The sequence below is a fragment of the Amblyomma americanum genome, chromosome 6 (assembly GCF_052857255.1).
Source record: "Amblyomma americanum isolate KBUSLIRL-KWMA chromosome 6, ASM5285725v1, whole genome shotgun sequence".
NCBI classification, from domain to species: Eukaryota; Metazoa; Arthropoda; class Arachnida; order Ixodida; family Ixodidae; genus Amblyomma; species Amblyomma americanum.
The window spans coordinates 91,447,264-91,459,025 of NC_135502.1; the positions used below are offsets into that span (position 1 = coordinate 91,447,264).

At 52.2% G+C, this 11,762-nt stretch overlaps 1 protein-coding gene across 2 annotated transcripts in view; it reads left to right on the plus strand.

Annotated features, from left to right (window-relative positions):
* pb (homeobox proposcipedia) overlaps window positions 1-11,562 on the plus strand; it is a 92,481-nt gene extending 80,919 nt beyond the window's left edge. For both annotated transcript variants that reach the window (XM_077627561.1, XM_077627562.1), the window contains one exon: window positions 8,279-11,562. In XM_077627561.1, the coding sequence (XP_077483687.1) occupies window positions 8,279-10,113 (1,835 nt within the window). In that variant the 3' untranslated portion in view covers window positions 10,114-11,562. The remainder of the gene's footprint in view (window positions 1-8,278) is intronic.
* The last annotated feature ends 200 nt before the right edge of the window (window positions 11,563-11,762 follow it).

Below are 11,762 nucleotides of genomic sequence, written 5' to 3' on the forward strand. Positions count from 1 at the left end.
GAAATATGTCGTTGGTTGCACTAAACGAAGATTTCAACTGTTTTACTGTACACACGTATTATACTGCCATTCGAAATAAGCTTCGTTTTGTTAGGCAGAACCACGTCACTTTAATTTGCGTTGCTGTAACAGTCTGGCCAAATAGCATTTTCAACCCAAGCGATTGTACCTACGCTAAAATTAACCAACATTTCTACAAAGACAACAAATTTCGGCACGATCACACATCTGATGCGAGGATTTTGCGAAAGCACTTGGATTTGTCCACGATTATTAATTTGATGATTTTGCTCTAATGAATGATTTCGCTCTAAGCCGGGGCTTCACACACGCGACAGGATTTTTCTCGTGGGGGGGGGGGGGGGGGGGGGGGAGGGGTGGCGAGGTTGGGGGGAATGCTGAGTCAAGGGTGGCGGTGGGTGGGACGGCAGTAGGTTAGAGGTAGGGGTAGAGAGGTGGCTTGGGGGAGGGGGGGGGGGTGCTTCTGGAGGGCAGCTTTCACCGTCGCTTTTTCGTTTACGCGACTGCTGTGCGAGCTTCTAATGGGTGGATGTCTTGTGGAGGGTGGTGGTAGGTGGATGGTGGATGGTAGATGGTGGTGGCTGACGCTTCTGGAGCGTACAGTTGGATGGATGTGTCGTGGATAGCGCCTCTAGAGAGTGACGATGGATGCGCATTGGTTGGGGAGGTGGAATTGGTAGGTAGGGAGCCCCGTAGCTAGCGTGTGCGGTGTGGTGATGGCTGAGGTGTGGGATGTGGTGCTTCTGGAGAGCGGAGGCTACACGCAGATGCCACTATTTTCACACTGCGACACGATTATTGCTTCCCCGGTAAAAGAAGTACGGCATGATGCGCGGATAGAACGGAGGTTCCTGAATTACATCTTGATAAAATGTTCACCTGGTAGCATTTCTTTACGGCGTGTTGTTTGATTGCTGTCTTTTTTTTTACATGCCGCAGCAACATTGCGTACCATGAGGAGCGTCGTTTAATGAGGAGCGTCGTTAAAAGGCACGGGTTTAATAAATTTCAATGACTTTATATTACTTGAAGCGCACCAAAGTGCTAGTATACACGGACGTTTTTGAATTTCGCCTCCACCGAAATGCAGCCGTCGTGCCCGGGATGTTTACAACTTGACCCTAAATGTTTTTTTTCTGTGAAACTGGGAAACATTGCAGCCTTTCTCGCAGTTTAACACACAACCACGAATGAGTTCTTATTTGTTGACAATGTATGCTATAGTGGAAGCTACGACTGTGAGGGGCTAAAACCACGCTTGCGGTTCGCCGTTCGCCGCGTTCACTGGTTCGCCGTTTTCACGCGTTCGCGAGGCAATAACCACAGAGTTTTGGGAGCCGTAGTCGTGTTCTCGTGGCTTTCACTCCACTCTATGCAAACTGGAAAGTTGCTGTGGGGAATGAAACGCGCTTGCTGCTCAGTCGCCCGATCGCCCTCCTTGAAATAGAGACGTCGAAGGTCCAATATTCGACTCGACGATCTGTGTGTGGTTCCATTATGCTTCACAGCCTAACTACCGGGCCCCGGTTGTTTATAGTGACATTGAGCGAAAGCTTCGTCGAATACTTGTTGCTGCAACCACAGGTTTTTGCCGCTTGAAAATAGAAGGAAATCAGCAGAAAATGTGATTACGCGTTTTAATTACGCGTTTTACGCGTTTCAATATGATCACGCCTTAACGTCGACCGTGGGCAAATCGAAGAGCGAAGGCCGGAAACGTATGCGAGAAGTTGAAAGATCCAATGCGTTCCGACACGAACACAGCTCACGGTGGCAGAGCTTAAAAGAAGAAAAGACAGAGCTGCAATGTGGGGCACGTCGTACGCGCGGGCGTTGTCGTCGTCGGTTCGTGCCAGGTTCCAGCTCGGAGCTTGTCACTCACACGTGTATAATGCTCGCGGCGGCCGTGACGTGCTTTCCCTTTCCCTTTTTCCTTCCGGTCTTGCCGCCAAGAGTCCGAACAAGAAGGGGCGCACAACAGAAACGTCTCTCCGCGCTTTCGGAAACTGCCGCGAAGTCAACTCGGCGTCTCCTTGCCACGTGTATGTTTTCGATTTTTTTTTTCTTGGGTTCGTTGTCTAGTCTCGGCTGCGAGCTGACAACGCACATGCAGGAGAGAGGCAGAGACAGTTTTCCGACAGCTGCAGACCCGACGCATGTGTTGCTGCAGCCAGCTTTTTCGCTCGAATTAGCTGTCTTGTGTCATCATAAGCCGGAGTACTCAAGATGCAAAGTGTAAGACAGGCATTTATTTTTTTTTTTCACCTGTCACCAACTACACGACAACGGCGAGCTCAAGCTGTAACACGAAGACTCCTTGTTGTGATGAAGGTTCACAATTTTCCTAAAGAACTTGATATTTTGCTACAAAAAATATGACACACATTCGCCTGCCTGCGTTTACGTCGAGGAAGGCAGAAACAGCCTTGAATAGTTATGTGCCACGGGAAAAAAATAAGAAAAGGGCATTCTTCTCAGCTTATAACGTGAGAGAGAGAGAGAAAAACGTTTATTGAAATCTCAATGAGATTAGCGGTGGGCCGTCGTCTTCATCGTCGACGTCTGGCCTCTTCGCAAGGTAGGGTCCCTATTCCAGGTCTCCGCTGAGTCTTGCTGCTTCGCATGCGTGCTGCACAAGGGCCCTTTGGGCTGTGAGCTCGCTGCTGGTGAAAAAAAAATCCTCAAAACAAGACCCCTCCAAGAAACTAGAGGATCACACGCTGCATATTCATTTTTTTTACTTTGGGGGCTGCTTTGGCGTCAAGGTATCGAAATAAAGTATCATATATATGACCCGCGTTTTTGGTATATAAAACCAAACGCTTGAAAAACAAGCAAAGCAAACATAAACATAATAATCACCTTCAAGGCCGCGTCGTCTCTGCTCGCTCTGGTTTCTTTTGTACAGAGAGTGCCTGCAAGCAGACAGTCCAAGAGGAACGCACAACGATGAGCAACACGTGTATTCTTTTTATGTGCGTGTCTGTGAGATGTCTTTTTTCGTTTTCCCCTTCTGCAGCTCCTTCAAAATGCTGCACCTTAAACTAGGTTTCGTAATGTTGCTTTTTCCGCACAAAGACCAACATTGCAGTGAAGCGTGATTTAAAGGCACTAAAGAGAAAAAAAAATGCGTGGAGCTTGTGCACGCAGATCTACCATTTCTACTTTGTGTGTTGCCTTTGCGGCAAGAAGGGTAACATTGTAGTGAAGCATGACTTTAAAAATTTGCAGAGAACCCTATGCAGAAAGAGGCTTCTACTTAGTTATCCTCCATTAATTCGGCATTATGCGCACTTTTTCATAAATGAGGATAAGTTCGAATACATAAAACACTCAGGACGTAGTATCAGAGGTAAGATTAATTTACTCTGGCAAAACTACGCTTGTTGGCGCCGTCAGCCCTGTAATGCTTTGTGGACGTTTAGCAGGCGCGAAAGATTGCACTAAAATCATAGTTTTAGGCTGCACAAGCGAAAGGAGCAGCAACGAACACATGTTTTCTTATTTTCTTTTGTTGTTTCTAATGCCAATACATCTGATAGCGAGCTTGCGACACCCACCGTCAAGCCCTCCCGATTCCCGTCAGATCATGCCGCCGCGCTAAAGAAAAAAAATAAAGCGAGCTCTCCGCCCGACCCGGCCGAGAAAGTCAATTTCACGGCGCTGACTCAGACGTGTCATCCCTAGCCCGGGCTTCTTCGCCTATTTCGCAACGCCAGTGGCCTCTCCCACTGGCCCTTCCCCGCGCTCTTGGGGCCTGCCTTTCCGTCCAGGCAGGCTCCCTTTCGACGGCCACCGCGCGAGACAGCAGCGTCAGTCTCCACGGCTGTCGCCATAGCTGAAGGAAGGGCGGCCACCCAGTCATACGCATTTTTGTTCCGCCACGCATTCTTTCTCTTGCCACCCGCCGCGCAGAAAGGGAGAGGGTGGGAGAGGGGGACGCAGGCAAGACTGCAATGCCAGCAGCGGCTGCAAAAGGAGCGAGCAGTCAGCCAACTGCCGCAGCAGCACCAGAACCGGCTAACTCTGAACGCGGGCGCGCGCGCGCGCGCTCGTACGCGGCCCCTGGCTCGTATCTGACTGGGTACTAGAAATCGTTACTTTCATTATGGACCGAAGTCAGTCGGCCGTGAGCGCGGTCGGAGTCAGAGCCCGGCGGCCCTCCTTCGCCTCGAGAGCTGAAGGCACGAGCAGCAGCGCGCGTCCCGTCGTCCGCTCTTCTTATTCTTCTACTTTGCTTCCGCGAGCTCTGACTGGCAGGCCTGCCCCGCCGCTTGCGCCGCCGAAGGGGAAAGACGACGGCCGCCTACTACTATCGCCGCTCAAACCCGAGGCCTCTCCCTTTTCCTCCTCCCCTTTGCCAGCGAGCGACCGAGTCCGCGCGCGTACGCGAAACAAAAGACGTGAGAGGAGCGCGCCAAAAGACAGAAAGCCCCGGGGCGGCGTCGGGCGCAGAGAAAAGAAGGGGAGGCATTTAATTTGCTTTCGATCCAAGAAAAAGGGGCTGCCCGGCCCCCCTGCCGCCGCACAACGGCGCGGACTCCGGCGGCAGCAGCAGCCGCGGAGACGGCGGCGGCAGCGGCTTCAAACTACCGAGACGCGTTAGCAGGTTCACGCTCCACGAAACTTCTCCCCCGCGTTGTCCCCCTCCCCTACCCTGCACGCCTCGCTGTTCTCCTTTTATTGCCCCTCTCTGTCTCTCTCCACCGTGTTTTATTTTTTTTTTCAAGTTTTCATCTCTTATTTCTTATCCGCGGCCCGAAAACCTTTTATTCCGCAGTTTGATCTTTTGGCTGTCGCTTGCCGTTTCCTTTTGATGCCGCGGTACAAGGGCGCGGACACGGGTTCCCTTCGGATGCTTACGCCCACCGATCATTGGGTTGCGATCCCTGAACGCCGCTGGCTTCCTTTCTTGCGTGTCCGCCGTTCACGCCGTAAAGCTCGTCTTTCCCCTCCGCGTTGATAGTGAAGACGACAAAGAGAATAAGGGGAGGCACGCACAAATTCGTGCGCTCAAACTTCTGTCGCGCGTTGATATTTTTTTTTTTGTAGATGCGTCTCAGTGAAAACGTAATATTTACCCTCCAGTTCTTTTTTTCTATTCTTTCTGTCTCCTTCTCACTGAAATCGACGTGAAGCGTCACGTCGAGCGTAAGAAGCGTCGGATGGAGGCACACAGGGAGATGCTACAACGACGCGTCTTCTCGCCTGCGAAGACGCAAAGCCGATACGCCTGTGCCAAAAGAAAAAAAAGAGAGTAAACAAATCGCAAAGGAAGCTAAGAGATTACTTCTCGAAGCACTAACAAGTGGTGGCAATCGTTCGCTTGGGAACGGGGTAAAAATACCGGACGCGTAAGTAGTTGCAGAGAAATTGCGCTCGAGATGATGAGGGCGATTACGGAGCGAAGCAAAAACGCAACAAAAATAAAGAAACAAAAAAAGATGGGAGCATGGACAGCGAAGTGCAAGTGCTGTCGTCGCAGGCCCTTGAATCTCGCGATGAACTAAGAAACTGCTTAATGCGAGCAATGCCGTAAATGAAGAGGAAAAAGACCAGAACAGCGTAAAGTCTAAATGGTCGCAAGGAAACACAGGATTTAAGGAATCAAACCCCCGTAAGAAGAAAGAAGACGTAAAGCAGCGAGCTAGTAAGATAGGCAGAGTGATACAAGAGAAAGCAAGGAAAAAAAATAATGAGTGAATTGGTGGGAGGATCCTCTTCGAGACAAATCGCGAGAATTGCACGGGCAATAACGAGAGGCTTTTTTGGCGAGGCGCGCGCGACTGGGCAGTTGTTAGAAGGAGTAGGTGTGTATCAGGAGTGAGAGAGTCAAGTGTGAGGTCGTGCATAAGCGTAGCGAGGGATCCGTTCCTTTCTCCCCTCCATCTCTCCCGCGCCGATCCCTGCTTCGCCCGCGTCTCGGGAGCGCCGGAAACTTTCTAATGAAAACGATAATTAGCTCGATTCACTGATCTCGAAAATGAAAGTTCGGCACGCTCAGCCGCCGTCCGCTCGCGCGGGTGCCTTGAGCAATCGGCTTAGAAGCAAAGTCAAATAATCCTCCGAGGACGAAGACATAGTGCGCCAGAGTGAGATAGAGAGAAGGGAAGAGAAGGAAAAAAAAGCGCGGGAAAAAAGAAAAAGAAAACATATAGAGCGGTGAAGAAACACGAAGGTGAAATTAAAGAGGAAGAACTGAAGCGAGGCATGAATGAATAAGAGAAGCAAAACGATGTCATGGTTGTTTCGCTACTCACGCAGTAATTTTAGATAGAGAAAGGGAGAGGGTTTTAGTCGTCGCCGTCGGTGCGTTTGTTCGCGCATGCGTATATATGCGTGCATGCGTGCCTCTCGAGTTCTTCACTCAACCCTGCCGGCGCTGAGCTCTCGACTTGACTCTTCTTTTTTCACTTTTCCTTACGTTCTTTTTTTTTTTCTTACACTATCCAGCATTCGCAGTTCGTCTTTCCAGCGTTTTAATTCCCGTTCTCCCACTTTTCTTTCAGACTTTTTTTTTTTTCGGTGGACCCGGACTCACTTCGTTCGGACGAGAAACGGGTTCGCATAGCGCGCGCTTTAGTTTTATGTGCACATTTGAAATAAGTCAGATACGCTGATCCGCGCTCCATGGATGCACAGCAGACACACAGACACACACATACACAGAGATGGTTGGGACCCGGCATCGACGTTCTACTGGTCCTTTTAATTTTTGGTGTAAGCTCCTAGCCACCCCCCCCCCCCCCCCCCTCCTTTTCTTTTCACTTCTAGCTCCCTCCCTGCTGGCCTCTCTCTCCTGTTCTTCTATTTTTTTTAAGCCTGTCGTCTCGGGAGGATCGTTACGTCGTTAGGGAACTCAACGTCGTGTGAATGCAAATAGGGCTGAAGCTGCCTGAAACAAAAACAGCCAATGAGCTCGAAACGTAGGCCGGCCTGGTTTCTTTCTTTCTTCTTCCTTCACGCAGTGCTTGTTGCGCTTGTTTTCTCTACTCTTTCTCTTCGCACTTTTTTTCTTTTCTCTCGCTCTTTCACCTCTCGCTCCTTCATCCCTGGTTTCCCCACACCAACGGCAGCTACAGCGGCAGCAAGAGCAAAAAAAAAAAAAAAGGCAGAAGCAGCTCTCAGCCGCTTCATTCTTTTTGAGCGCGCATTTGAAGAGCCGGTGAGAAGCTACAGCCGAAGAGTATTTCTGCGTGCATCAGGAATTTGCGCGGAAAGCGCGGCGCGCATAATTTGCATGCAGGTTTTCTTTCATTTCTGCGCTCATTTTTCTTCCTCTTTCTCTGTTTCATTGCAGCTGGCCAAGGAAAAAGAGAAAAAGAAGAGCTATGCCCCCGTGTTCGATATCTCTGTTAACTTTTTAAACACATCCGGCGCCCTTCGCGTTGGCCGCCGGGGAATGAGCTTCACGTGGCCCCCCAGGTGTACTTTCAGCTTTGCCGAGGTTTCTGACTCCCGTGCTTTATGTTTGCTGCTATTTTCCACTACGCAGCAGCCTCACTGCGTGCCTCGAATAAGGACGCCAAGCGACACCAGCTGGGTCGAAAATCGCTTCCCAACCGTGTAGCGTTGCGGTGCTCTTACTTTGAGGTTTTGAGAGTTTTCGAAACTCTTTCTCTCACTTTTTTTTTCGTCTCTCCCACTGTGGAAGCTCTGATCGTGTTCTCTTTCTGTAGGCGCTCACCTCCCGTGCATGTCCAATTCGACCACGCGTTAATTCTTCCGCTCGCGAGTTTTAAAAGGTTCCCATCTATAAAGCTAATACAAAAGGTAAAGCGAAGTGTGGAGTGAGCTCCGCTGCAGCTCTTGCCGCGCAGCTGTTGCTCAGTTCTAACGTGTTCGTTGTAAATGACGATATTAATCTAAACGCTGCAGGAGGATCGCGAAGAGAAAAAGAAAAAAATACGCTCGCCCAGCTAGTAGGTTCTGTTGTTGGAGTGGTAGAAACTTTTCTATCCAATTTGTTTAAGTTGTGAAGTTCTTTTCACGGTTTTTGAAGTTGGCAAGTTAATAAGCTTGTTCGCGTTTAGATATCACGCAGAGTCGAATATATTACCAGCGCTGATCTCGAAAAAAAAACATGACCAATAAATAACCTAAATCTACTGAACATCCATAGCTGTCAGCATGGTGATTGCAACATTTTAAAGGAACAGGCTAACATTGGCGCACCTTGCACTCCACAAACAGTGATGGTGGTGTTCACCTGCGGCTCACTCACTCATTATTCTTTGTTGTTGCCCTTTGTGCGCAGAGAACGGAGAAAACGGAATGCCGCGACGTCTGCGCACCGCCTACACCAACACGCAACTTCTGGAGCTGGAAAAGGAGTTCCACTTCAACAAGTACCTGTGTCGGCCTCGGCGGATCGAGATCGCCGCGTCGCTCGACCTCACCGAGCGTCAAGTCAAGGTGTGGTTCCAGAACCGGAGGATGAAGCACAAGCGGCAGACGATGATGAGCAAGCAGGACGACAAGGGCAACGGCGACGGGGCCTCCGAGGGCGAGGCGCCCGACGGCCCCGCCGTCGCCGACCGGCTGCCCCAGGGCGCGCCCCCGGGCGCCAGTCCGTCGCAGGGCGCCGAGGACGGCGGCCGGGAGGGCTGCTGCCCGCCGGCCAGGGCCGCCGCTTCTTCGCCGTCGGGCTCCGAGCCGGACTCGGACTCCAAGGGCCACCTCCACCCGGCGCTGGGGCTGGCGTCGCCGGCCCGCTCGGACAAGACCCCGACGCCCGGCGCCGTCAAGGAGGGCGGCTTCGGCGGCGAGCGGCCCAGCCCGCTGGGTGGCCGCGCCGCGAGCCCCGCCGCCCGCGCCGCCAAGGCTGCCCTGTGCGCCCTGGACGCGGCCAGCCCTTCGGCCGCCACTTATCCTTGTCCCAGCGCGCGTGTGGCTTCTTCTCCGAAGTGCCAGTTGCCGCCGCAGTTGTACGGGAACCACTACGGCCAGCAGGAACGCCCCGTGGCCATTGCCGCTGCCCAGCAGCCCTACAGCGCCTCGGCGCCCCAGCACCGCGGAAGCCAGCCGGGCGCGTACTGCGCGGCTGCCTACCGCTCGCCGCCCGCCGCCAGCCCCGCGGTCGGACCGCAGCCGGCCAGCAACGGCTACGTGGCCGTGCTGCCCCACGGCTACAAGGCGGGGCCCATGTACTACCACCACCAGGGAACAGGAGGCGCCGCGGCGCAGGCGTGCGGCTACGCGCCCGCGGCCGTAGCCACCGCCTCGGCCACACACGTGAGCATGATCGGCGCCTCCCTGGACGCCCACCAGCAGATGCACCACGCTCAGAGCCAGCAGCCGTCGCCGCAGCAGCACCATGCACAGCAACACCAGCAGCATCAGCAACAGCACCAGCAACAGCAGCACCAACAGCAGCACCACCAGCAATGCCAGGCACAGCACCAGTCGACGCAAGCACAGACTAGCACCCAGCGGCCGAACAATCAGCAGTCTCCGGAGCAAAGGCCGTACATGTACGCGATGGAAGGCATGAACCACGCCGCGGCGTCGGCACAAGGATACGCGAGCGAGTACAGGGACGCGAGCCAGGAGTACGGGCGCGGCTACGCGGCCCCTTCGTACAACAGCGAGGCCGAGAGCATCGAGGAAGGCCAGTACAGTGCGGCCAGCGACAACAACGGCTACTCGTACAGCTACCGCGCGTCCGACTGCTACTCGACCGACGAGGCCAGCAACATGGTGGCCTCGCCGAGCGGTGACTCCGGCATGTACTACGACATCGCCTGCAACGGAAGTTCCTCGAATCCCGCAACTAACCGGACTCCGGAGTACGCGTCTACTGCGAAGCAGCAGCAGCAGCCTCAGCAGCAACAGCCGTACCAGCAGGCGACGGGCAACTACTACGAGATGCAGAATGGCACCGCCACGAGCGCGGCGACCGCCTACAACCCATCCCCGGAGCACTACAATGGCCAGAGCTCCTCCGACACCGACCTCAACTTCAACAACTTCTACTACGGTGGTGATTCCAACGGCTACTCCGGACCGGGCTCGTGTGGATCCAACGAGTTCAGCTTCCTCACGAACATTGCAAACGAGTACACTGCTCCCGAGTACTACCAGCTGAGCTGACTGCAAGACACTGAGTGAGGCAAACATTCGACCCTGTGCGCCGGCGTGACCGCTCCCTTGCCGTCTTGACGAAAGCAAATAATGAGGGGGGGAGTCATGAACAGGGACAACAGTAATGGCGGGGCGACCGTTGCATGCGAAAGAGGTGCGTGGTTCCGACATGGCGAACTCCTGTCTTTGATGATGCCGGAGCCAGACAAGAATGCGCGTTGCAGGTCCCCACAGCTATAATACGCACTTGACTTGGCTCTGAGAAAGGCTTCTCCTGTCATTTGATAGAAGCAAGCCTCGGCGCGTTGCGCTGACTGCGCAGGAGGCGGTGATATGCACAGCACATGTTGTATCTAGACCCTGTATACGTATACGCGCCGCAAGCTGGCGCGTCAGGATTCGCCGGCGTTCGGGAATGAGACGGTTGAACACGTACACCTATAGACGAAACGCAGCCATGCTGTAACCCTATCTCGAAGCATCTTCGTTTATTCCTGCAATGAGTGCAATAATAATAATAATAATGATGATAATAATAATAATAATAACGCGGCTGATCATAAACATTGCCATGCGAACAGAAACACACTCAAAAGCCCTGTTCACACGCATATAAGCCTGCTGTGATTTTTGAATGTCCTTGTTTTGTAAAGCTGTACATATAATTTAAGAGGCGCTGTGCAATTTTCACGAAATGCGAAGCTGAATCTTACGCACAGACTTGCTCTCGGCTGCTTCTTGGCGTATATACTGTGAGCTTGCATATTCAGGTTCACACTATATAGGGCGCCTTTTTCCTCAAACATTTACCTACCGCGTCCTCCCCTTCTTGTCCCTTGCACTTCGACACCGATGCAAAAATGGCCATCCGAAAGTGTTAAGGGCCAAACTAAAAAGAACGAGAGTCTCTCCGCAAACTTCGACGTTCTTTGTTACTTTACGCTGTCTTCAATTTTCATTTGAAATGTCACAAACTCCTTCCGCATCTCTCGGACACCGCACTTTGTTCTTCTGTATAGCGTGTATTCTGTACAAAATATTGTTGTCTATCGTGTCCACATTATGTGTTAAGAAAGTTAGGCTGTACATATTGTTATCAGAAGTGGCACCATACGATGGTATGTGTTTTCCAGTCTATATGCGACCGCCATGGTTCACTGCGAAAATTCTCAGCAACTGCAAAGAAAAAAGTTAGCTTAACGTAACTCAATATGCGTGTCGCGTTAGGATAAGCAAGCAAGAAAAATCGCGATGACGTCATTTTATTGAGCAAGTGAAGCATGCTTTGTTTTTGGCCCCACTTCGACTCACCAAACTTACGTGAACATTCTGTACACTTCGAGTAAATGTTCCTTGGTGTTCCCACAGGAGTAAATGTTGTATTTCTGAATGTGGCGCATGTGGAAGCATGTATGAGAAGCGCATGTTGGCTGGATCACAATTAAAATTCTCCTCGTCCCTGGAAAACGGCTGGTGTCAATCTTTATTATGTACGAGCCTCCAAGGTTCAGTTTTATGCCCCTTAAAGAAAATGCCCTCCAGCCAACGGCGTCGACCGGTTTTCGTGAGGCAAAGGCTAGGCAAGAAAAGGAAGAAGGACCCTGTTCAGGTTAGGGGTGGGAAGGGGTCAGGGGGGGGGGGGGGGGGAGTTGAAAACA